Genomic DNA, 23,686 nt, shown 5'->3' on the forward strand with positions numbered 1-23,686 from the left:
TAAATTCTAGGCTCCATTCATAAAATACCATCATGGCTTCTTTAGGATCCATTCATGACTTCCTTACTTAACTACAGAGTATATGAGTCAAAAGGAATCACGTTGTCTGTATGTCACCTGTCAATATCAGCCAACATAAGTACTGATCAGGGCTGGAGCTGCCAGGTCTAATATGTGACATTGCAGCAGATTGTGCTGTGTGGTGTAATTCCTTATTACAGGCCTACTCCAATATACATGGTTGATGGATTCTTGTGTACCCTGCCCCCCCCCCCCCCCCCCCCCCTCTATAATCAACCATCTTTCTTCCTTTTTTGTGTCCAATTACAGTTGTATTAACCCCATTACACGAACCATCAGTCATGTAATTGTCCAATCAGCACGAAGATCAGGCTCCTTATCAGGTTTCCTAACAAATATTAAGACCAACTGGAAACAGTACAGATTCATGAGCCCTTGGGAGAGGGCTCCATACCAGAGACCTGCACTTCACCCTCTTCCCGGTCCTTCTGTGTCTGTCCGCTGTTCTTTATTTTTATCATTTCAGCTCTCTCCATCGTCCTGATTTCCTCTTTTCATTTCCTTATCTCCTTACTAGCATCAGTCAGTCATGTAAAGATGTTGTCCCCCCTTTTTTTTGTTCCCCAAACACTCTTTTGTGTCCTGGATAGCTCTCCCGTTGACCCGCTTTCCAAATCTAATCTCGAGGGTTTAATCAATAACGGAGATGTATTAAAGCCTTTTTTCTTTTATGGGCCTTTCATTCAGCCTCTGTCACAAACACACACACATGCACACACACACACACACATGCACGCGTCACTGACATCGTCATTAGATAAACATGATGACTGTGTAGATGTAATTACTGTTGAATTAGCCATAATTAGCACCAGCTAAATCCAAGAAGGATTATAGGCACGCACTGCTGTACAAGAATGGTACAGCTTGTACTAGTTTTGATGTAAATGTAGAGCACAGCATGTCCTATTTTTCTTTGCGAGTTTACAACCTCTTAATCTTAGCTCCAGGTGACAGAGGGCCGAGTTAAGTTACAGTGCACCTAATTCATCCAACAATCACCTTTTTTTGTTTTGCAGTTTAAACAACCACTTTATTGTTGTGGATAGATGAATGGCTATTTCACATGTGACTATCCAGTTCTTGGAAGAGTACCCAGACCTCACAGACCCACACAGCTGTTCCTCCCCAGCAGTATTAAAAGAATCTAACAGTGTGGCAGTCACTGCCCATTTGCTCACTCAGAAATGAATGCTGCACATTATCCATGCTAGCTCAGAGCCAGAGGAATGATTGCAATTTGACCCTGTGATCTCACCTATAACAGCCTGTGTGCTTACTTGATAATGTTGTTTCCCTTTCCTTAAACGTTTATCCAAGTGATAGGCAGGAACCTGTCTTAGCTGATACAGGGTGAAAGGTGAGATACACCAAAGCAGGTCAGCGGTCTTTCACAAGGCTAACACAAAGAGACCACACACTGTCACGCTGCCGATTTAGAACCGCCAGTTAATCCAACATGTATATTTTAGACGGTGCGAGGAAGAAGCACAGCCGCACATGCAAACCTATGCAAAGAAAATTCACATTCTAAGCAATACTGCTTGCAAAGCCTTGTGAGCTACCTAACAGGCCCGCATTTTGTTTTTTTAACCACACTGTAGTTTTTACTCTTTCTTTTTCTTACCAGACAATTATTCAGGTATTTAGTTTTTCTTTGACCACAGTTCTTGTTAATTAAAAAAGTGCCTATTCCCAGAATTCTCATCTTGTGTTTATCTTTGCATCTGAGTCACAAAGTTGAATACACAGCAATATTTCCAAAACCTACCAGGGCCTTTAAAAAGTGCCCTAGTTTCTGAAGGAATAACTAGAAATCTCAAAGATTCTTCTTTCAGATTTCCATCCATTGCTTGATAAAGATTACAAGATTACATGTTAAATAAAAGTTTCAGTTTTACTGTCTTCCTCATGACAAAGTCAGAGGCTCCGGAGCAGACTTGACAGCTGATAACTGGTGCCAATGCATAATGCTTCCTTTTCTTATATATCTCCATTTTTATCATTTTGTAATTTCTTCCAGTGCCACTGGAGTCTGTGGCAGCCCACAGAACTGTATAAAAAGCCACATTGACTGGGGACTATGAGGACCTCAGTTCTTTTCACCAGGCTTTATATCTGTCTCTTGGACCAAATGTTAAACTTTTATATTTGTTGAATCAAGTCAAGTTCAAAGACTCCAAATATCAGTTTTAAATTGTACGTATCATCTGGCATATTAGGCTAGGAAGGGGAATTCTCATACCTAGCCTTATCATTTTATTAACGCATTCACTTTCTCAGGCAAGAAGTGAACTCATATCTCCGAAACTCTTTAACATATCTAAATATAGTTTTATAGGAGCCGCAAAAAATGACCACTAGAGGGCAGTGCACTGATCAAGAACCAGCTCCCAGTTGAAGGAGACAGACAACCTCTCTACTTTTAAGATTAGGCCTAAACCTTTCCTTTTTGATAGAGCATATTGTTAGGGCTGGATCGAGTGACCATGAATCCTCCTTTAGTTACACTAGGCATAGGCTCCTGGCACTTCCCATGATGCACTGAGTGTGTCTTCTTCACTCACCTCTTTACAATATAAAGTCATCACTGACGCGTCCAGTGCCGCCTCCTCTCCCCCTGCCTCCATGCACACACGATTCCTTCTCATATTTCCTTCTCTGAGCCACTAGTGTTAACATACATAATCCACCTTAATTTAATTAACTTTAATTGGCTCTAATGAACTTAAACAGAAAGGGAGATCAAAGACAAGGTTCACCCGTTCGCAGTGAGTGCAGATAGGAGGTGTTGTCATAACAACACGATACATATCTACCACTGGAGGAAATTACTAAATGATACCTCCTTGATGGGCACTTTGTGGTCGCAGGCTGACCCTCACTTTGATGATTTGTCAGGAAGCCAACGTTCCTAAAAATAACAAGCAAGCTATTATGTGGTGAGATGTAATTTTAATGTATTATCCAGACTTTCATTCACAAACTCTGACCTTCACACCTCTATTGCTGGTATTAGGTCTAGCTTATAGGGTGGAGCTCTCCTCTAAGGAGTCTGCTGAACAACTGTGTGTTATTCTGTTTTCATAGAGGCTGATTTTAATAGCGCCTTCCTAGAGTATGACACGCCACTTTTTCATCCAAACTTTCTATTCACACGTTGTCCCACGCACAGATATTCTCTATGACCTTCCTAATTTATTTCTTTGCTTCCTTCTTTCTGCTGTCCCAATGTGTCCTCTCCCTTCCTGGGCGGTAGCTATCTGATGTGATGCAATCACAGTTTTATTGCCTCAAAGACACAGCCCAGGCTGCAAGGACAACAGCTTCACATCTTTCCCTGCTTTTCTTGCGGACACAAATTCCCTCCATCCCTGCGCACAGGTGTAAATGTAAGGGACAGAAAGATAGGTGCCACTGTGCTGTAGAGACACACAGCAGGGGTTTACACAGAGACCTTAGTCTGGACAAGCTTTTCCTTTTCACAGGTCAGTGGGGGAAAAAGGCAACAGTGTCCTTCCCTGCTCTAGGGTAAAGAGAACAAAGAGAGAGAACAATGAACAATGTCTAAGAAAATGATGGGTGGTTTTTTTTTTTTAAGTCCTTATAAACTCCTCCAGTCTGTATTTCCTTACGACTGACATTCACACATCATCTGCCGACTGTAAGCTAACATACTACATACGCAGGGTGAACACAGCGCTGCGTTGTGTGATCACCGTGCCTGTGGAAAGAATTGGGCTTTTCATGTGTCCTGAAGAACAAGTAGGGCTATGTCTGGGTGTGTCCCAAAATATGGCTAATGGAGATGTGGCTGTGATTTTGCATCTTTTCTTTTTTTTTTGTAATGTGAGCCTCATAAAAAAATGTGTGTCATCTGCCAACATCAAGGTGCACTGCTGGTTTAACTACAGAAAAGAAAGGAGTAGGACTATTTCTCCATTACATGACCACTTGACACTGCTGCATGAAAGGATGGAGGAGCTACGATAGCTCCATCTAACGAACAAAAGGGAGGGGGCATAGTCATTTCACGTTAAAAAAAAAAGCTAGACATATGCATTTATTGTGTTCCATTGTCTTTTTTGGACTCTAATCTCTCTCCAGAGGAAATAGAGGTAGAAATCGAACTGTGTGGAAAGCGGCTATGCTCACCGCTACACCACCAACTTGATCTTGATCTTAAATTCAACATGAGAGATGTTCATCTCAAACCATCACGACTGAAGCTGCTGCTAATCCTCCAGCTGTCCATCAGTGACAGCTCAGTCTTGAACGTCTGGGATCATTAATGTGTGCTCGTGTGATACACAGAAACACATGAATCATCACGTAGTCTTCCAGCCCCAGATGACTTTTTTTTTCAGGTTCTGTGTGACAGAGAACTTTGAAATATTGCTTATTTCAAACAGTTTAGCTTGAAAATTGTTTATTACTACTATTATATCATGGTGGACGGTGTTTAAACAGCAGAAACACCTTTAAATGTGTTCCAGAAAAACAAAAAAGATTTAGTATTTATTCTTCGTTTTTTCTTCTTCTCTCCAGGAAACAGGAGCTGCTGAACATCTCCAACGTCCCTTTGGGAGAATGTCCCCCATCACCACCCCGCACTGCACCGCCCAGCATGAAGGTATGAGCAGCTAGACACACCTACGCATGTTTGCTAATGGTGGGATATGATATTTGTCTACATGTGTTAAATCAGCTGACTGCGATTGTCCTCAGTGTGAAATCCCTTTAACAAGCATGCAATTCAGAGACAGTGACAAACACCACTGTCACAAAAGTTCAAGAGAACATATTTGTGGACGTAAATAAAGCACGGTGTTAGTTCGGGCAGGCCAAAGCCAAGCGAAGCTACAATCCCGGCAAATCAGCTGATCTCAGTGCCAGTCCCCATCAGCTCATGGCTCAGCTGATTCTGGCTCTCTCTTGCAAATTATTGCAGATGAAAATAGCAGTTTTCCTACCGTTGTCCTGGCTAAATGTCAGGCGAATACAGGCTATTATGCTTTTACAACATCTGCTATCTATGCCACAAATTAAAACCTATAATTTTTTAAAGATTCAAATCAGGTTCATTATTTATATCTATTATTATATATTATATCTATTATTGCTCTCAGAGAACACAAACATGCTGATGTCATTGTGTGAACTCAGTCGCATGCCCATTTTGCTGTGACGGTTCCTCCAGGCGTGGAGTACTGTAATCCTTCTTTTTCCAATGTCTGCTTGCCATTAAAAAAAGGGATTACGTCTGGAGGCAAGCGGAATAAGAGCCTGAGATACAATGAATGCTCATCTGTGCCGCTAAATCTTGGCTTTATATTTTGTCTCGAAATTTTACAGGAAAGTGAAGGATGCGTTCTACAAGACATCCAGTAAAAGGAAATGTCTATTCATTTGAGTGTGCACTTTACCTTGGCTCCTGTTACTTTGACTGGCACTTGGAAATTTCCGTATATGACAGCACGAAGCGGTTTTCGAGGACCTGATCTCACTTTTCTTCCATGCTTGTCATTGTTTTGAGCTTCCTTTTGCAGATAAAACGTTTTGTTGTTAAAAATGAATTGTGATGTAAATTGAATCATGGTCTACTACAGTGGGACCCCATTGGGACCACAGTGGGAACCAAAGTGAAAAACAAAAATATGAGAACGTAGCTAAACTACAGATCTTGTAGATGATCATCTTCCTCAGGTGCTGTTACACTGACTCATGTGGTGTGAGGTATGATGTTGTCAGACACTCTCTCTGCACTACTCTCACACTAAAGCTGAAGATCTTTCTTTCTTTTTCCTTCAGCATGACAAAAAGAAAGAATACATTCTGTATGGAGGGAGATTAGCATGGTGAGGAAGTAGCTGATGGCTCCTGGTCAGGATAGCAACCTCAAAGCAAGCCATCATTACTGAGTCCTCTGAATGGGAGTTTGTCCACGGTGAGAGAGGAATGATTGAACTGAATTATGCTCTCAGAGGAATCATATGTGAGAGAAATTATGGAAGAAATATAACTCAAGACAGAAGGCATCAATTACCTTCTTGATGTGTGGCTGATTTCTTGTAATTATCAAACAGCAGCCTCCAATTTTGCTGTGAGCTAGAATGGCCTAATGGCGAGATACTCATCATCAGTCACACTGGCAGTGAACGTATGAAACATATAATTTTTTATAATTGCAGTTTACGGCAAATCCGTGCCTTTTGTGTAGAAACATTTGTCTCCTTTCTCAGATCGCAAAGCACATGTTGATAAAATCCGTTTTGTCAGCACCGTGTCGGCGCTAATCCTGCTTTTATCCATTTTTGTTTTTTAATTGTTAGATAGGTGCTCTCGTAAGAAGCTCTTTACGTGGTTAGGAAAAGCGTTTAAGGTTATAGGCGTCAGAGGACAGCTCACGAGCAAACGTGTTAAGGCAGCAGCGGCGGGAAAACTGTGTTTGCTCAAGTGATGCGTTTAAGTGCAAATCGGAGGTACTTCTGGTTTGTTGAGTATTTCCATTTCTGCTGCTTTACAGTCAAAAGCCACTCACAAGCTTATATAACGTGTGTGATGTGAGTATTTTGAAATTCAGATCCAAAATGCTGAATGTTATAAACAAATAACCCCTTCTTGATCATCTGTAAATATAATATTATTCTGACATACATGCACACCAGCCACTTCATTAGGTAAACCTTGCCATTCTTTTTGACTTCTGAACTCCCTTAAACCGTGGAGGCACAGATTCAACGGTGTGCTGCACATCCGTGAAGTGAATCTCCCATTAAACCACATCCCAAAGCTGCTCTGGTGGATTGAGATTCGGTGACTGTCTAGGTCGTTTGAGAACAGTGAACTCCTTGTTTTAGTTTTGTGACATGTTCTCTTATCCTGCTTGGAGCAGCCATCAAAACATGGGCACACTGTGGTCAGCAACAATGCTCAGACAGGCTGTTGTGTTCAAACCATGCTGGAGCTAAGGAGACCAGAGTATGCCAAGGAACAAGTGGTTATCTGAGTTTTTCTTGCTTTCCTATCAGCTGAAAGCAGTCGGACCCATTCTGCTCTGAACTCTGACGTTAACGAGGCATTTTCATCCAGAGAACCACCGCTCACTTGGCATTTTCTCTTTTTTCATACCATTCTCTGTAAACCCCAGAGATGGTTGTGTGGGAAAATCCCAGCAGATCAGCATTTTCTGAAATACCCAGATCAGCCTGTCTGGCACCAACAACCATTACCTTTCTTTCTCCGTCTGATGCTCAGTTTGAACTTAAGCAGGCCATTTTGACCACAAATACATGCCTAAGTGCATGTGGTTGCTGCCATCTCGTTGGCCGATTAGATATTTGCTATAACAAGACAAAACGTTCTCACTCCCAAAGCGTAACATATTACCCTATGTGACAAATAGCCGGGAAGTTACGCTTTCGGCCACCCAACACATTCCTATGTTACGCATTCGGAAACAGGAGGAATCATGAGAACCATTTGGACTGAATCTACACATGTACATTTATTTAGTTTCTCCTCATGAATTGCTTTGCAAAACACTATCTAACACGATTAAGGTTGTGGTAAAGGTTAGGGTTAGGGTTAGGACTGGAATACACTGCTGGAGCGTGTGTTACCGCCGGGAGCGTCATTCTATTGGATTCCATCCACAATCAGGCGCATATCATAGGGACACGGCAGGTTACCTTTCGCCCCTGGGACGCCTCGGGATGTGACAAATCGTCGGCATGTTACGCGTCGGGAATGAGAATGCTCTGAACAAGAAGTTGAACAGGTATACCTAACAAAGTGGCCCATGATCAATTTATAAGTTAGCATACTAAGTAGTTATGTATTTGGTGGTTTAACTCTAATTTATCCACACCATTGTACAGCAGTAGACTGGCTTAGGGAGTGTATGCTAAAACAGAGACTGTATAGTTTGTGCCTGGAATTTCTTCCTTACAGGTGATCTAATGTTTGTATTTGTACAATACTTTATTCAGGCACTTCCTTTTTGACATTAATAATGTGTATGGATGCTGATAGTCAACAGTCTTCAAAGAGAGCAACACCAAACTTGGCAATACCTTGGATGACTTACAGTGTGTGTGTGTGTATGTACTTGTTTAGGCATCTTTGAGAGGACAGAAAATTGGCATGTCACTATACTTGTGAGGACCAACAGTCTTATAAGGACAAAATGCCTGTCCATACAAGTTTTAAGGCATTTTTGAGGCTCAAAATAAGGTTTTAGTGTCAGATTTACAATTGTGTTATTGTTAGGTTTAGGGTAAGGCTAAGCGTGTGTGTGTGTGTGTGTGTGTGTGTGTGTGTGTGTGTGTGTGTGTGTGTGTGTGTGTGTGTGTGTGTGTGTGTGTGTCAGACACATAAACAAGGGCATGACCTGTTTTGCTTTGACAAACAATTCAGTTTGCTGCCTTACTTGATTTTCCTGTTTAAGCTTTAGTGGCCATGTTTGAAGGCAAAACAGACATTATAAATGTGTGGGAGAGGGAAGAGCTCTTCTAAAATGTAGAAGGAAGGGTAAGAATAAGAGGAAGGCAGGGACACTTAAAGACTCAAATGTTTTGGTTGCCCTTCTCAAGGTAAGTCTGCACTGGTTACCATGCAAGTCCCAGCAGTTTGATGTGTAATGGGGAGTTTTTTCAACTTGGCGCGCAAGTTTATGATGAATGAATGTAGGTTAGTAAGTTTCTACTCATACCAACTTATCATTTCAAAATCAAAGCAAGTGAACTTTAACTGAAGCTATCAGACATGTGTTCAAACTTTACTGTTATTGCCGCTAAGTTAATCAGTTACCTCGTCTTGCAGCTAATATTTGTTTATATTGTGACTTCAGAAATAGGCGCATGTCACATCGAGTCAAACTTCAGGTCCTCAAGTCACTGCAGGAGAAACAACCGCAGAGGCGCTTAGTGTTATGAGTGAGGTAGCGGCATCCTCTGCACCCTCTTAAACTTTCTACAGTTTTGTGCCTTCTTAATAGCTGCTTTACACCCACGTGTGCAACATTTTGCAACCAGAGAGCTAAAATATCACATTTACACATGCGTGTCAGTTCAGCTGCGTGCCATTGGGCCACAAGTGTGACAAAGCCGAGCAATGCTGAGAGGGGTTTTTTTGGGGAGGGGGTTAACAACGCGTTCTCAACTCTCAACGGTTGGATTTCATGTACACCTGATAGCTGAGAGGTCAGGGCTTTTAGTTTCGGTCCATCCCTTCACCCAAAAAGGCTGTGCATCTAATTAATGACTATTCAAATAGAAATGCCATGCAAATGCTGCAGATGTAATGTTCTGATATTTGGAAAAGAATAAAAATATATTTATGAGAGAAAGCAGAAGAAGAATGTGAGCAAGTTCAGTTCCTGTTTACTTTTTTTGTGCTTTGTCATCATTTCTGTCAGTGTCTGGGTGGTTGTGTTCATGATTAGCGTGAGTATGTGTGAATTCTAGCTACCAGTGAGTCTGCCAGTCATTGAGTCAGTCAGGCAGACTGACAGGCTGATCGTGGCAGCCTCCACAGGTTGCCATGGGAAATAAGATATCCAGATGTCACCGGGCTAACACAGAAAGAGTGAACGAGTGCGAGCAGGAGAGAAAAGGCAAGAAAAACTAAGAGAGAAAAAGGCTAATAAAAGAAAAGAGGAAATGACTGAGTAATAAGAGAGTATAGGGGACAGATTAGGAGAATGACACACTGAGATTAGAGAGCAACGGTGAGAAAAGGGAAGTAGGCATGTAGAGATATGTTTTAGACTGACAGTGGAACAGAAAGGCAGATATGGCTTCCTTGTCTTTGGACTTGTCTGGACACCATTGGAGGCTCAACATGCTGTCTGCACTCCCAAGAGCCCATTGGGACGCTGCAAAGGTGATCTGCTACAGCGTGTCTTTTTAGCTGCCCTGGGCACTGCTCAATGTAGCAAAAACTCCTTCACATGTGCCAGCATGACTCTAGCTGTCAAATATAATTAAAGTAGGCATTACACGACTTTGTTTGTTTTTGCAGAAGCAGTTTAAAAAGGAAGCACAACACTGCAGTTATAGAGTTGATGATGAGAGGCGCTCAACTTCTGTCTGTGTTTAAACCAGTTTTTTTTAATGGCAAGGTTAATTTGGGGTCAGAGATCAGTATCTCCTGTGATGTGAGTCAAAGCGCTGATGCGCTCACACACACTTGTTACCTAAAACTGTCCATGCATTGCTTTGCACGCTATATATGTGTCAAAATCTGAGCATAAGGCCATTATCACCCTTGCAGCTTGTTAATGTGGCAAGGCGGAGACCCCGTGGGAACAGGGCGGTGTGTGTGTGTGTGTGTGTGTGTGTGTGTGTGTGTGTGTGTGTGTGTGTGTGTGTGTGTGTGTGTGTGTGTGTGTGTGTGTGTGAATGCACTTAAGGAAGCTGGTTTGTGTGTTATGTAGTATGTGTTGCTCTTTGAGGAAGTGGTTTTTTATCAGTGTGTGAGCGCGTGTGGGTGTGAAAGACTGACCCAGCCCTCTGTGACGCTGCAGAGCTGATCCCGTGGAGGGGAGGGAGCGGCACAATCTACTCTTGCAGATGAATGTTATCAGTGTGAGGGCTTTAAATGCAGACGTTTAGGTTGAGCATTGAGTGTCAAAACACTTGTGTGAGGTGTAAATTGAAGCCAGCCAAAGGGCGATGATTGAACTGCTGCCGGCTAAATGGTGTCAGTAGCTTGTCGCCCTCTGACAGTCAGAGTTTAACTCTCTTTCAGCTTGTTTTAGATACTTTGTAATCTATTTCTGTCTCTGTTCCAGTCTGCAGAGTTCTTCGACATGCTGGAAAAGATGCAGGTATGACGAAATTTTCATTCCTCTGAATGCCATTTCCTTCTCTGCTGCTGTCCCTCTATCATTTCCTTATTTCAGTATCTCTATTTCCTCCATTCTTTCCCTATCTTCAGCCAGCACTACTGAGCTATAGTAGAGAGGGTTTTTTTGCCATAAAAAGGTTCCTCCTATCACCTTGTTTTTCTTTGACCAAAATCAGCTTTAACATATACTTGAATAGGGCTCACGCTGATGATTTAATCACTGAAAGTCGGCGCTGCGTGTGTCTTAGATTGGATAATAGGCATGCAGGCGGCAGTGAACAGCCACACAAAGATCTGGACTGGCATGACTATTTTCTCCTTCTCTGTGTGGAATACATTGATTTTATTTTTGTTCTGAACAAAGGCTGTCTCTCTCTGTGTGTTCGACCACTTTGTGCCCTCCACAGGGCCCTAAGGGTGCAGGCTTTGAGTTGTCTGACGACAGATGGGGTTGGGCGAGGGGGGTTAAAAAGGGTGAGGAGGAAGAGAAGTAAGGTAGGAAAGAAAACATACCAAAAAGGGAGCATATGACCATAGGAAGATTCAGACAGAGATAATTGCTCATGCGGGTTTATTATTAGATGTCCAAGACGTGAATTATTAGGTGGTCATACTGGGAACCGTTAATAGGTTAAAAATAGAAAGCCCCATACTTTTAAGTCATTAGACTTTCTTCGCTCAGGATCCAAGAGGTGTGAACTGACCTGCAGCTGAAAGTTAAGGAATGCCAGTTTTATCCAGTGACCCCTGAATGCACCATATTAAATACCAGAAAAGCTCCCGCCAACAAAATTATAACATTTCCATTTGTTTCTTTTAAACTTTCTTTGAGACTGCTGATGATTTGTGTTTATTTTTTTCCTTCTATTGTCAACGAATCCTTTAAAAAGACCAAAACAAACAATTCTTTGCATCCAAAGCCTGAAATATGATATTCCCCCACACTGTGGGACTCTACTGGCGCTCAAAAACTCAATGAGCATTGACTGACTTGCCGGCCTCTGTAGTTCATTTTAGGTCAGTCTCATGTGCGCAGCCTTTTCTGATTATTGCAGTGAGTATTATTCACTGTACCACATACGAATTGATCCACTGTTGAAAATATTCTTTACAGTATCAGTAACAGCAAGTAAGACTGCCGTGTGGTCTATTTACAGTTAGAGAAACACAGCATCGTGTAAGAGACTGAGTCAAAAACAATGTAAAATAGCATCTGTGTTTAGAATAGAAGTAAACAGAAATAGCTAAGAGGAGACAAGGTGTGAGATGGTAAGTCAGCGTGAGGGAGAACCTGATTGAGGACATCACTGGAGTTATTTAGAAAGTGTAACTAGAGGATGACGACCCCCTAAGCAGCCTGATGATCAAAGAGTCACACACGTATGCAGAGTGAAACTGGCAGCTCGTCGGTCTTTGCTGAAGCTCAGCTTGCATTGACCTTCTCGTCTGGGCTCTGAACGTTTGGAATCAGGCTTTCAAAGTGTGTTCCTGATGATGAAGGTCACTTTTTTCTTTTTTTTTGCTCCCCATCTCCGGTCCACTCCCTCCTTTCCTGTTCTTTTGTCAGCTTCACCAATTTTCACCCCTCTCTCTGCTTCCTCTGCCTTTGGCTTTTCTGTATGACCAAAAATCGAAGCCTCTGAAGACTCTTTCTGATCAGTGTCGTACTGTTGACACTGACTCCCTGCTGACTGCAACAGCTGCTCCATCAGTATGCACTCAGACAGACATAAACCACTACAGATTAGACTTAGAAGTGTGTGCAAACACTTGTATGTGTGTGTGTGTCGGGGTTGCATTTGCACTCTTCAAATGAATTCTGCCTGACTCTTGGTATGATTGGTGGCAGTATAAGCGATGGCGGTGGCGTGGTGGTGGTGTGTATGCTAAGAGCTGTGAATCTGCACACATGCATTTATTTCCTCACTCTTATTCTCAGTCATGTAGATGAGCTGTTCCACTGGGCCTGTAGCATAATTGGCCAATTTACTGTGTGTACTAGATTGGCTTTTCGTAGCTGCATATATTTGCACTGCGCTGCATACTATGAAAAAAAAGGCTTCGGCCTGCGCCTCAGCGTTTCTGTGTTCCAACAAATGATAATAACAAGTGAAGAAAGGAACACTTAGTGTGTGGAAGCTGGATTCAGAGAGGGGATGACTAAGTGACTGCATTACCTGTGTGCGCTCGTGCATGTGTGTGTGTTTGTGTTTGCAAGAGAGTATATTAGCACGTATGACTCACTCTGTTTTCACCTGTCAGCAGATGAGACAGTCTGAAGTCTGAAAACAAGAATGTTTCTGCACCCTTTTGGAACATTGCACAAATAAACTGAACTTGTATTTTTTTTAAATTCTTTTTTGACCTCTTGTGCTTTTCCACTCTTATGCTGCGATTGGACTTTAATAAGGTCCCTAAAGCTGAAGAGACCAAAAAATGGAAGGTGTGACTCGATACACACTTGTTGATATCTTCTCTGTGGGTCTCATTAGTGTGTCTGTGTGTGTCACCATTTATTCTGCATGCTGTGCTTCATTGCTGCACTGCTTTGCTCTGTGGTCGGACTCCTCGCCGCGAAGGAATTCTGAACACCCCGTGAATGTTTTTCAGACTTTTCTCAGGGCTTTCAAAGTGCAAAAATCCATAACCCCCTGATCAGATTGATTATAAGTTGAATGAACTCCAGCTGTCAATTGATCCTCTCCGGCCTGCCAGAGTTGCTGGCTCCTGCTGCCACAGAATATAAATGACTGGCTGCCCGGAGCCCTGCACCACCAACAATGCAGACAGGCCTCAGCAGTATTTTAGAGGTCACACTGGAGCTGGGCTAGCAGTGCCAAAGGCACACAGCTCTAAAATCTCAGGGGCCACTGAATCAAACACACTCCCTCGCTGATGTTTGCTGATGACTTTGCATTTTGCGTTGCATCATCGCCCCGACGTTTATTTAGTATCGTGAGCTGCGCTCCCCTTTCGCACCTGTGTTTGTGGATGTGCTTGGATCTGTTTCACCGTCGCAAAAGTCAGTGAAGTTCATACAAGTTAAAAGTGTTACTGATGGTGTGTGCATATGTGTATGTATGTCTGTCCTCTTTTCTTTTACAGGATGACTATATTCCCTACCCACGGATAGAAGATGTGAGTCATTTCTAGCTCATCTTTCACTCAGCCATAATGCAAAACATTTGCAACCTTTGGCAAAACATGAAAAGCACACACTTTTTTAGTTGGTTATGTTTTATGTTGGTTTATGTTACACGCAAGGTCCTAGAGAAAGGTGGTCCATACCCCCAGGTAATCCTGCCCCAGTTCGGGGGTTATTGGATTGAAGATGTGGAGGCACCGGCAGGAACTCCATCTTCCTCAGAATCTAGTTTCTGTGAGGAGGAAGACGGAGGAGAGGGCATGAGCCCCGGTGGGGGGCACAGCTACCGTCTGGAGTGCAACAGCACAGCCCGTGCCTACCGCAAACACTTCCTGGGCAAGGTTAGTGCAGTCATGTCAGTTTGTACCAAGCAGTGCGAGTCTTTAAAGTCTAAACTGCACCTTTCTCCCTCGCTTACCTCCTTCTCTGTATCCATACACCCAGGAGCACATGAACTACTATTGCACCAGCAGCAGCATAGGCAACCTCATCATGTCCCTGAAACACGAAGAGGCTGAGGGACAGGAGTTCCTGCGCATCATGCTCAGGTACAATCAGGCAAAGGCAGCAACAGTAGCTTCACTTCACATATTATAAGTTCAGGATTTAAAGTCTGATGTGGTTTTCCTTCATGTTCCTGTTAGTGATGGGCTAAACCAAAAATACCTGCCATAGCGTGATAATAAGAGCGAAAGGAGGATGAATGAAAACCTGTCCTGGCCTAGTGCCAGTTCATTCAGATTCTTCTAAAACAAATGTTGTGGCAAAAATCAATCCATCCACACGACCCAAATGCCATTCTCAAACATTTGCGCTACATTTTTGTGACATTTCTGTCTGAACCACAGTCAAGCTCCAATTAATTATTCGACAAACCTAAAACCCCAAAGAAACACAAACACTGTTGGCATGGCTAAAACACACTAATAACCCAGGCCTCCATTCTGTTTTATTGCAGCTCTGTGCACTCCATGTTTGCCAAATTTCATATGATTTTGTTGCTCTGTGATGAATGTTTTTTGCTATTATCACAGTTGGTGACATTTTGATTAACGGGCGAGCAAAACAAATAGGGTGAGGGACCAGACAAAGAGCGATTCATAAGACCCTTATGAAAAGGAAACCGAGGGAACAGTTTACCCTGCCCGGGATAGGGTTACCGGGGCCTCGCCCTGGAGCCAGGCCCGGGGAGGGTGCCCGAGGGCGAGCGTCTGGTGGCCGGGCCTTAGTCCATGGGGCCCGGCCGGGCACAGCCCGAAGAGGAGACATGGGCCCATCCTCCCGCAGGCCCACCACCTGCAGGAGGCGCCATAGGGGTCGGGTGCATTGTGTGCCGGGTGGCGGCCAGGAGCGGAGGCCCTGGCGGACTGACCCCCGGCTGCCAAGACTGGCAATAGGGACATGGAATGTCACCTCTCTGGTGGGGAAGGAGCCTGAGTTAGTGCGTGAGGTTGAGAGGTACCGGCTAGATATAGTCGGGCTCACCTCTACACATGGCTTGGGCTCTGGAACCAGTCTCCTGGAGAGGGGCTGGACTCTGTCTCAGTCTGGAGTTGCCCTTGGTGAGAGGCGGCGGGCTGGGGTGGGTATCCTTATATCCCCTCGGCTTGCTGCCGGTACGTTGGGGTTTTTCCCGGTGGACGAGAGGGTTTGTTCCCTGCGCCTTAGGGTCGGGGAACGGGTCCTGACTGTCATCTGCGCTTATGCGCCGAGTGGCAGTTCAGAGTACCCAGGGGGGGGGGGGGGGGGGTGCTGGAGGGTGCTCCACCTGGAGACTCTGTTGTCCTGCTGGGAGACTTCAATGCTCACGTGGGTAACGACAGCGAGACCTGGAGGGGCGTGATTGGGAGGAACGGCCTCCCTGATCTGAACCCGAGCGGTGCTCTGTTATTGGACTTCTGTGCTAATCACAGTTTGGCCATAACGAACACCCTGTTCGAACATAAGAGTGTCCATAAGTGCACGTGGCACCAGGACGCTCTAGGCCGTAGGTCGATGATCGATTTTGTAATCGTATCAGCAGACCTGCGACCATATGTTCTGGACACTCGGGTAAAGAGAGGGGCTGAGCTGTCAACTGATCACCACCTGGTGGTGAGTTGGATCAGGTGGCGGGGGAAGACGCTGGACAGACCTGGTGCACCTAAACGCGTAGTGAGGGTGTGCTGGGAACGTCTAGCAGAGGCCCCAGTCCGCGAGATCTTCAACGCACACCTCCGGCAGAGCTTCAACAGCATTCCGAGGGAGACTGGGGACATTGAGTCCGAATGGACCATGTTCAGCGTCTCCATTGCCGAAGCTGCTGCATTGAGCTGCGGCCGCAAGGTGGTTGGTGCCTGCCGTGGTGGTAATCCCCGAACCAAATGGTGGACACCAGAGGTGAAGGGAGCCACTAGGCTGAAGAAGGAGTCCTATCGGGCTTGGTTAGCCTGTGGGACTCCGGAGGCAGCCGACAGGTATCGACAGGCCAAGCGGAATGCGGCTCGGGCAGTGGCTGAAGCAAAAACTCGGGTGTGGGAGGAGTTCGGAGAGGCGATGGAAAAAGACTTTCGGACTGCCTCGAAGAGATTCTGGCAAACCGTCAGACGTCTCAGGAGGGGAAAGCGGTGCTCTACCTGCACTGTGTATAGTGCTGGCGGAGCGCTGCTGACATCGACTGAGAAAATTGTCAGGCGGTGGAAGGAATACTTCGAGGACCTCCTTAATCCCACTGACACGTCTTCCGAGGAGGAAGCAGAGTCTGGGGATGAGGGGAATGACCCGCCAATTTCCGGGGGCGAGGTCACTGAGGCAGTTAAACAACTCCTTGGTGGCAGAGCCCCTGGTGTTGATGAGATTCGCCCCGAGTTCCTGAAGGCTCTGGACGTTGTAGGGCTGTCCTGGTTGACACGCCTCTGCAATGTTGCGTGGAGATCAGGGGCAGTACCTGTGGACTGGCAGACCGGGGTGGTGGTCCCCATCTTTAAGAAAGGGGACCGGAGGGTGTGTTCCAACTACAGGGGGATCACACTCCTCAGCCTCCCTGGGAAAGTCTATGCCAGGGTGCTGGAAAGGAGAGTTCGTCCATTAGTCGAACCTCGGATACAGGAGGAACAATGCGGTTTTCGTCCTGGTCGCGGAACACTCGACCAGCTCTTTATCCTCTCCGGGATACTTGAGGGTGCATGGGAGTTTGCCCAACCAGTCTACATGTGTTTTGTGGACTTGGAGAAGGCATTCGACCGTGTCCCTCGGGGTGTCCTGTGGGAGGTGTTGTGGGAATATGGGGTGTCTGGCCCATTGCTACGGGCCATTCGATCCCTATACAACCGTTGCAAGAGCTTGGTTCGCATTGCCGGCAATAAGTCGGACTCGTTCCCGGTGGGTGATGGGCTCCGCCAGGGCTGCCCTTTGTCTCCGGTTCTGTTCATAATTTTTATGGACAGGATTTCTAGGCGCAGCCAAGTGGCGGAGGGCTTTCGCTTTGGTGGCCTCAGAATCTCATCTCTGATTTTTGCAGATGATGTGGTTCTGTTGGCTTCATCGGGTGAGGGCCTCCAGCTCGCACTGGAACGGTTTGCAGCCGAGTGTGAAGCAGCGGGAATGAGGATCAGCACCTCCAAATCTGAGGCCATGGTTCTCAGCCGGAAAAGGGTGGAGTGCCCACTCCGGGTCGGGGATGAGTTCCTGCCCCAAGTGGAGGAGTTCAAGTATCTCGGGGTCTTGTTCGCGAGTGATGGGAGAAGGGAGCCGGAGATCGACAGACGGATTGGGGCTGCAGCTGCAGTAATGCGGACGCTGCACCGGTCCGTCGTGGTGAAGAGGGAGCTGAGTGTAAAAGCGAAGCTCTCAATTTACCGGTCGATCTACGTCCCTACCCTCACCTATGGCCACGAGCTGTGGGTAGTGACCGAAAGAACGAGATCGCGGATACAAGCGGCAGAAATGAGCTTCCTCCGAAGGGTGGCTGGCCTCTCCCTTAGAGATAGGGTGAGAAGTTCGGCCATCCGGGAGGGGCTCAGAGTAGAGCAGCTGCTGCTCCACATCGAAAGGAGCCAGCTGAGGTGGTTCGGGCATCTGGCAAGGATGCCCCCTGGGCGCCTCCTGGGTGAGGTGTTCCAGGCATGTCCCACCGGGAGGAGGCCCCGGGGCAGACCCAGGACACGCTGGAGAGATTATATCTCTCGGCTGTCCTGGGAACGCCTTGGTATTCCCCCGGATAAGCTGGAGGAGGTGGCTGGGGAGAGGGAGGTCTGGGCCTCTTTGCTTAGGCTGCTGCCCCCGCGACCCGGCCCCGGACAAAGCGGATGAGGATGGATGGATGGATGGACAAAACAAATAGCATAATGCTTTGTTGTTACGTAGCCATTGTGGGTGTTGCACAGAGAACTGTAGCCAGGTGATTGCTAATCTTCTCTATGACAGATGACTGTGATAATGCTAGTGTTATGAGCAGCACTGCTACATTTAGAGTCAATGAGCCCAGTGACTTTATTTTTTCTTCAATTCGAAATTGGTTAAAATGATTAGTTCACATTTCCTCATATTCTTCCTTAAGTTTCACAGGGACAGTGAACTACATGGACACTAGGAGTTAACTAGAAATCTCTTTGATGGAACAAATTCTTGAACGGTCCTATAAGTCCTTTTACATTCAGCCCATTTTGAGTGGGCGGGGCCAGTAAAATTCCCATTTCTGTCAGTGTAAGAACTTTAACTGCCCATTTAATCCCCATTGGGTTTAAAGTGCAACAAACAATTGTGTAAAATAAGAGAAAAAGTTACGCAGCTCCCTGCCCAGACTGTACTGTAATTATAAAATAAAGTTTTTGTTCATTCACATTTTGCATTTTTTTTAACTGTGGGACCACTGTAAAAAATTGACATGTTAATTTTTTATTTTTTTTTAATCTGTCACACAATTACTTTAGTGTCCTATGAAATGCCATAGATGAGTTCTTAATCAGTAGGAAAACTTATGAAAACACAGTTAAAAGTCCAAAATGTATGCCCTCCAATACATTTTCCAAAGCCATCCAATGGGCCGGATCAGAGTCTTTGCCAGCCCGATTTTAGTCCACGGGCCTTATGTTTGACATCCCTTCTCTATGTGGATGACCAATTTATATTCTTCTTGCAGGTCGAGGACCAAAACAGTTCACGATAGGATCTCTTTAGCAGGGATCAACCAGCTGCCCAGCGTACCACAGATTGCCAAGGTAAGATAGAGCTCACAGGTACACCAGGTTTAAAGGCAGACAGTCTCCATGCACATATAGCAACATCAAAACATAATGGCACATATTCAGGGAGGTATGGTGAACACCTGAGCGTGAGGGAGAAGGAAAGACTTTCGTAATCACATGTATTATTTCAGAATAGCACTTCTCACAAGTAATAACTGGACAAAAATTGCATTAAAGAAGTCAAGGTAACAGGAAAAAATGTTGAAGTGGAATTGTTCCCTTCCTGTTATATTTCTTTTTGCTCTCTGACATGTGACTGATTATTATTATCTCTAAGACATTTTCTGGTACATTGGATTAGTGCTCCTTTACAGTAATCCTTCTTCTCTATGTTTTTTCATCTGTTAGGTCTTTTGTGATGATGCCACAGGGCTGAAGTTCAACCCCGTCCTGTACCCACGGGTGAGTTCATCCTCAGTTCCTGCACTGCAACCATCATCACACCCAGTGTGACCTGAGCTCCTCCGTCCAAGGCAAATATTCATTCAAGCTGAAACGGGGTAGCTTTTCCAGTCCCTTACGTCTCCTGAGACACAAAGGGGGGCAGTATAGCTGAAAGGACATTTAATTATAGCTGCCACAACTTTACACCAACGTTCATAAATAACTTTTCATGAATTTTCATATCTATAAATATTTGATGGCTTTTATTTAAAGCCCGTGGCTTTTGTAGACATTTGAGCTTTAATTATTTTTTGCCAGCATCACCTGCCTGTCCCTACACATTGGATTTCATTAACTTTTCAACCTCCTAAAATTTTATCCACAAAAACACGTCCTTCTTGTCACATTTTACCCCCTACTTCCTGCCTCTCTAACATCTGCCCTGCGCAGTAAGCATATTAGTCAAGAAACGATTGATGATACCGCAACTCTCTAAAATGAATTTGATGGATCTGTTCCTCCTCCTCCTCCTCCTCCTCCTGTGAGCCTGATGGAGGAGTGTGATGGAGCATGCTTTCAGCCTGTGCCTCAGGGAAGGAAAAAAACCATCTGTGTCTCCGTATGCAAGAGACAGCAACAGGATCACTGCCCTCGCTGGGGGCTGCTATACAGTTTGTTGCATGACAGCCTTACATAACATGGACCCAATAAAACCGGCCCTGGAGACGTGTTATAGAGAAGGAAAACACTTCTTTTTTTAAAAGTGTACAACTTATAATCATAGGAAGAAAGTACGACTTTTCCTCTGTTTTGTTTACGTACAGGGATCCCAGTTAATAGTGGCTTACGATGAACATGAGGTGAACAACACGTTCAAATTCGGAGTCATCTACCAGAAGTTTGGACAGGTGAGCTATTTTAATTATCTTCCGCTTACTTTACATGTACCCTTTTATCTCATCTATCTTTCTCTTGTCTGTCCTTCACTTTATGTGCACGTATGTGTTTTCCTCCTCAGACATCAGAAGAGGAGCTATTTGGAAACAATGAGGAGACGCCAGCTTTCAAGGAGTTTCTCAGTATCTTAGGAGACACGGTTGAACTGCAAGATTTTAAAGGGTGAGGGTAGTAAAATGCAGTTCACTGGCATAAAACTTGTAGAATAATGTGAGAGAAAGTGGCAGGAAGAAAGGATTCAGTCAAATTTAAATGCAAAGAAACGAGTGAGTCTAAAAGAAGGAACCTTGGGCTTATTACAGTGAAGAACATGGCGAGCTTTAATTACTGTAACCTTGGAGCAATTTGTCCGGACTCAGCATGCAACGTGGGTAAACTGCTTAGTGCAACAGATTTGTGCAAAGAAAGTGCCACATGGACAGGTAATCAGAGCTTTGTTTATTGTAAGGTAAGGGGGTGCCGCAAGCTTTCTCCTATAGGGTTACACTTGTTGCTTTTACATAAGGAGACTATAAATTGTAGCTGACACATCACATTTGAATGACACTGGAGCCAGTTAGGCTTAAAATGTGATGACGGGATGTGTAAAATGCATGAAACAGAACCTTGTAAGTGAAGGCTGGAGGCTGCACAGAGAACATGAGCGCTCTGATCCTGTGACAGGTTCCGTGGTGGGCTGGACGTGTCCCATGGACAGACGGGGTCTGAATCTGTCTACACCGTCTTCAGACAGAGGGAGATTATGTTCCACGTGTCAACTAAGCTTCCCTTCACCGAGGGTGATGTTCAGCAGGTACCACGGCTTAATTCTGCCTTTATTATTGTTATACTGAATGCATGTGTGGATTTAGCTGCCAAATGGGGCACTTGAGCCCAGAAATATCAATATTAAATTGCTTTTATTCAAAGGCACTGAATTCAGATTTGATCCCTTGTTGGAAGAATGGTTGAGTTAAATGCACTAGATCATCTCACAGCTATTAAAGAGGACTTTAAAAGGAGCACATTCTTGCTTTTATGCCTCTGGTGCTGATGGTGTATCTGATATTCAGGTGTTGGTGTTGTTCCTGGATCATCATATGATTAATGTTGATCCAGGTTTACTATTGCAAGTGATCAATCACATAGTTATTATGTTTTAGTCCTGCGACACAGAAAAGAACCTGCGGATGTCCACTCAGGAAAAAATCCAACAAAGGGAGCGTTTCGAGCCATCGTTGGGTTGGGGGTTAGGATTCAATCGTGGTTAGGGTTAAAGGATCATCTGGTGCTGATCTGAAGTTAATACTTGAACAAAGTTGACCTTTCTTGTGTCATCTATATCTTTCAGCTGGTTTCAAAAACTAAATAAAATGTTCTTTGGCTTCTTATGAAAAAACAAAGAAAAAAATAAAGGCGGATCAGTTACAAAACTTTTAAAATCCATTCATAAAAGGAGTAAAAGAGCGACTAGGTGGCCTAAAATGCTGTAGGCGTGCATTAAATCACTTATTAGCAAATCGTCACCCCAGTATAGTATATACCATATAATAGCTTAAATGCTACAGAGACTTTTGCTTTTAGTGTCTGCAGTGAGCTCTCAGTTTTGTGCTGAATCTCATTTTTCTGCAAACATGTTCTATTCTAAAGTTTTCAGTGTACAGGAAGTAGAAGGGAAAAAAATATGAGTAGCCAAAGATGAACAGCTTCATCAACGAGTGACCTTCAGTGTTCTTCAGACTCTGACAGCAGCATCCGCACTAAATTACAGTGGGGGCATGACTTGGGTACACACATAACTGCATGTATTCTAAGACACATGTCAAATCTTGTCTGGCACTTGGTGGACGAGGTGTGAAAATAGCAGATGCACAACCAAAATCTGCACACAGTGTTAAACCACTGACCTTTCTGGCCTTTCTATCATGCAAATGTATTATTTTAATGAACTCTAAACAATAAAATCTCCCCTCTGTTTCAGAGGAGAATTTTCATGAAGACTTTATGGACTTGCTATCAATGTAGCACGCTCCTCTCATTCTAATCCAGCACTGAGATAAGGCTGATGGGCCTTGCACTGGCAGTTATTAAATCTTGTGTTAAGATCTTTTCTTTTTAAACCTTCATTGTAGTCTTAAAGTGCTCGGTGACAATGAGCTTTGCCATCCTAATAAAAAACTAAATTGCTCTTATATAAGCCATCGCTGAGGGTTTGATGTGAAGTCTCTAAAATCCTCCCGAGAACCATATGACCCCTTCTTGAATTCAGGGGCTCATGCAGTGTAGAACTAGAAGCCATATCCCGAGCTCTTATTTTGAAAGTGTTCAAAAATAAACACATAGCAAAAACTGGTGACCCGAGGTAATTATTTCCTCCTCAGCTCCAAAGAAAAAGGCACATAGGAAACGACATTGTCGCCACAGTCTTCCAAGAAGAGCCCACACCGTTTGTTCCGGACATGATCGCCTCCAACTTCCTGCACGCCTACGTCCTGGTGCAGGCAGAGAACCCCTGCACAGAGCACACGACATACAAGGTACAAACAGGAAAATACTTCCTCTCCTTCCGTGTGTGCTGTAGTGGGCCGGTGGCCACAGTAACATGTGGCTGTTACTTGTTTTATGCTGACAGGTGTCTGTTACGGCGAGGGAAGATGTACCTTCATTTGGACCTCCCCTTCCAAACCCAGCCATCTTCAAGAAGGTGAGCGGCAGATGTGATCTCAGTATGAAAAGAAGCGCCACCAAGGCAGCTCGCTGTCTGGGCAGTATTTACTTTTAAGGGAATAATATTATATTTTCTATATATTGACTTTGTTTTCTTTGTTTTTTAAGAGGTTTGAGTGCAGTAAAAATCAGATAAGGGTCACAGGGCAGTAGATAATGGATAATAGGTACGATTTGCAAATAACTTGTCATAATGAATTAGAGCTTATTATATTATATATAATATTATACTACAGTATATTTCTAACTAAGCATGTCATTTGTTTTCACTTGAGACAAAGGGAAATGTGAGGTCAGAGGTCAAATGTGGCCACATTATATTTAAAAAATGATATTT

The 23,686-nt window shown here is 44.4% G+C and overlaps 1 protein-coding gene across 12 annotated transcripts in view; it reads left to right on the top strand.

The window, feature by feature from the left end:
- LOC113035696 (rap1 GTPase-activating protein 2) overlaps positions 1-23,686 on the top strand; it is a 93,733-nt gene that overhangs the window by 61,545 nt on the left and 8,502 nt on the right. For 5 of the 12 annotated variants that reach the window (XM_026191323.2, XM_080288460.1, XM_080288465.1 and 2 more), the window contains 13 exons: positions 4,630-4,714; positions 10,877-10,912; positions 13,343-13,375; positions 14,038-14,070; positions 14,197-14,418; positions 14,522-14,625; positions 19,197-19,275; positions 19,651-19,704; positions 20,511-20,594; positions 20,705-20,805; positions 21,307-21,436; positions 23,004-23,159; positions 23,255-23,326. In XM_026191323.2, coding sequence (XP_026047108.2) covers positions 4,630-4,714; positions 10,877-10,912; positions 13,343-13,375; positions 14,038-14,070; positions 14,197-14,418; positions 14,522-14,625; positions 19,197-19,275; positions 19,651-19,704; positions 20,511-20,594; positions 20,705-20,805; positions 21,307-21,436; positions 23,004-23,159; positions 23,255-23,326 — 1,189 coding nt within the window. Of the gene's footprint in view, positions 1-4,629; positions 4,715-8,555; positions 8,676-10,707; positions 10,784-10,876; positions 10,913-13,342; positions 13,376-14,037; positions 14,071-14,196; positions 14,419-14,521; positions 14,626-19,196; positions 19,276-19,650; positions 19,705-20,510; positions 20,595-20,704; positions 20,806-21,306; positions 21,437-23,003; positions 23,160-23,254; positions 23,327-23,686 lie in introns of those variants that run through there. The other 7 variants (XM_026191325.2, XM_080288461.1, XM_080288463.1 and 4 more) reach the window with 5 other exon arrangements.

The sequence above is a fragment of the Astatotilapia calliptera genome, chromosome 14, assembly GCF_964374335.1.
Source record: "Astatotilapia calliptera chromosome 14, fAstCal68.1, whole genome shotgun sequence".
Classification (NCBI taxonomy): Eukaryota; Metazoa; Chordata; class Actinopteri; order Cichliformes; family Cichlidae; genus Astatotilapia; species Astatotilapia calliptera.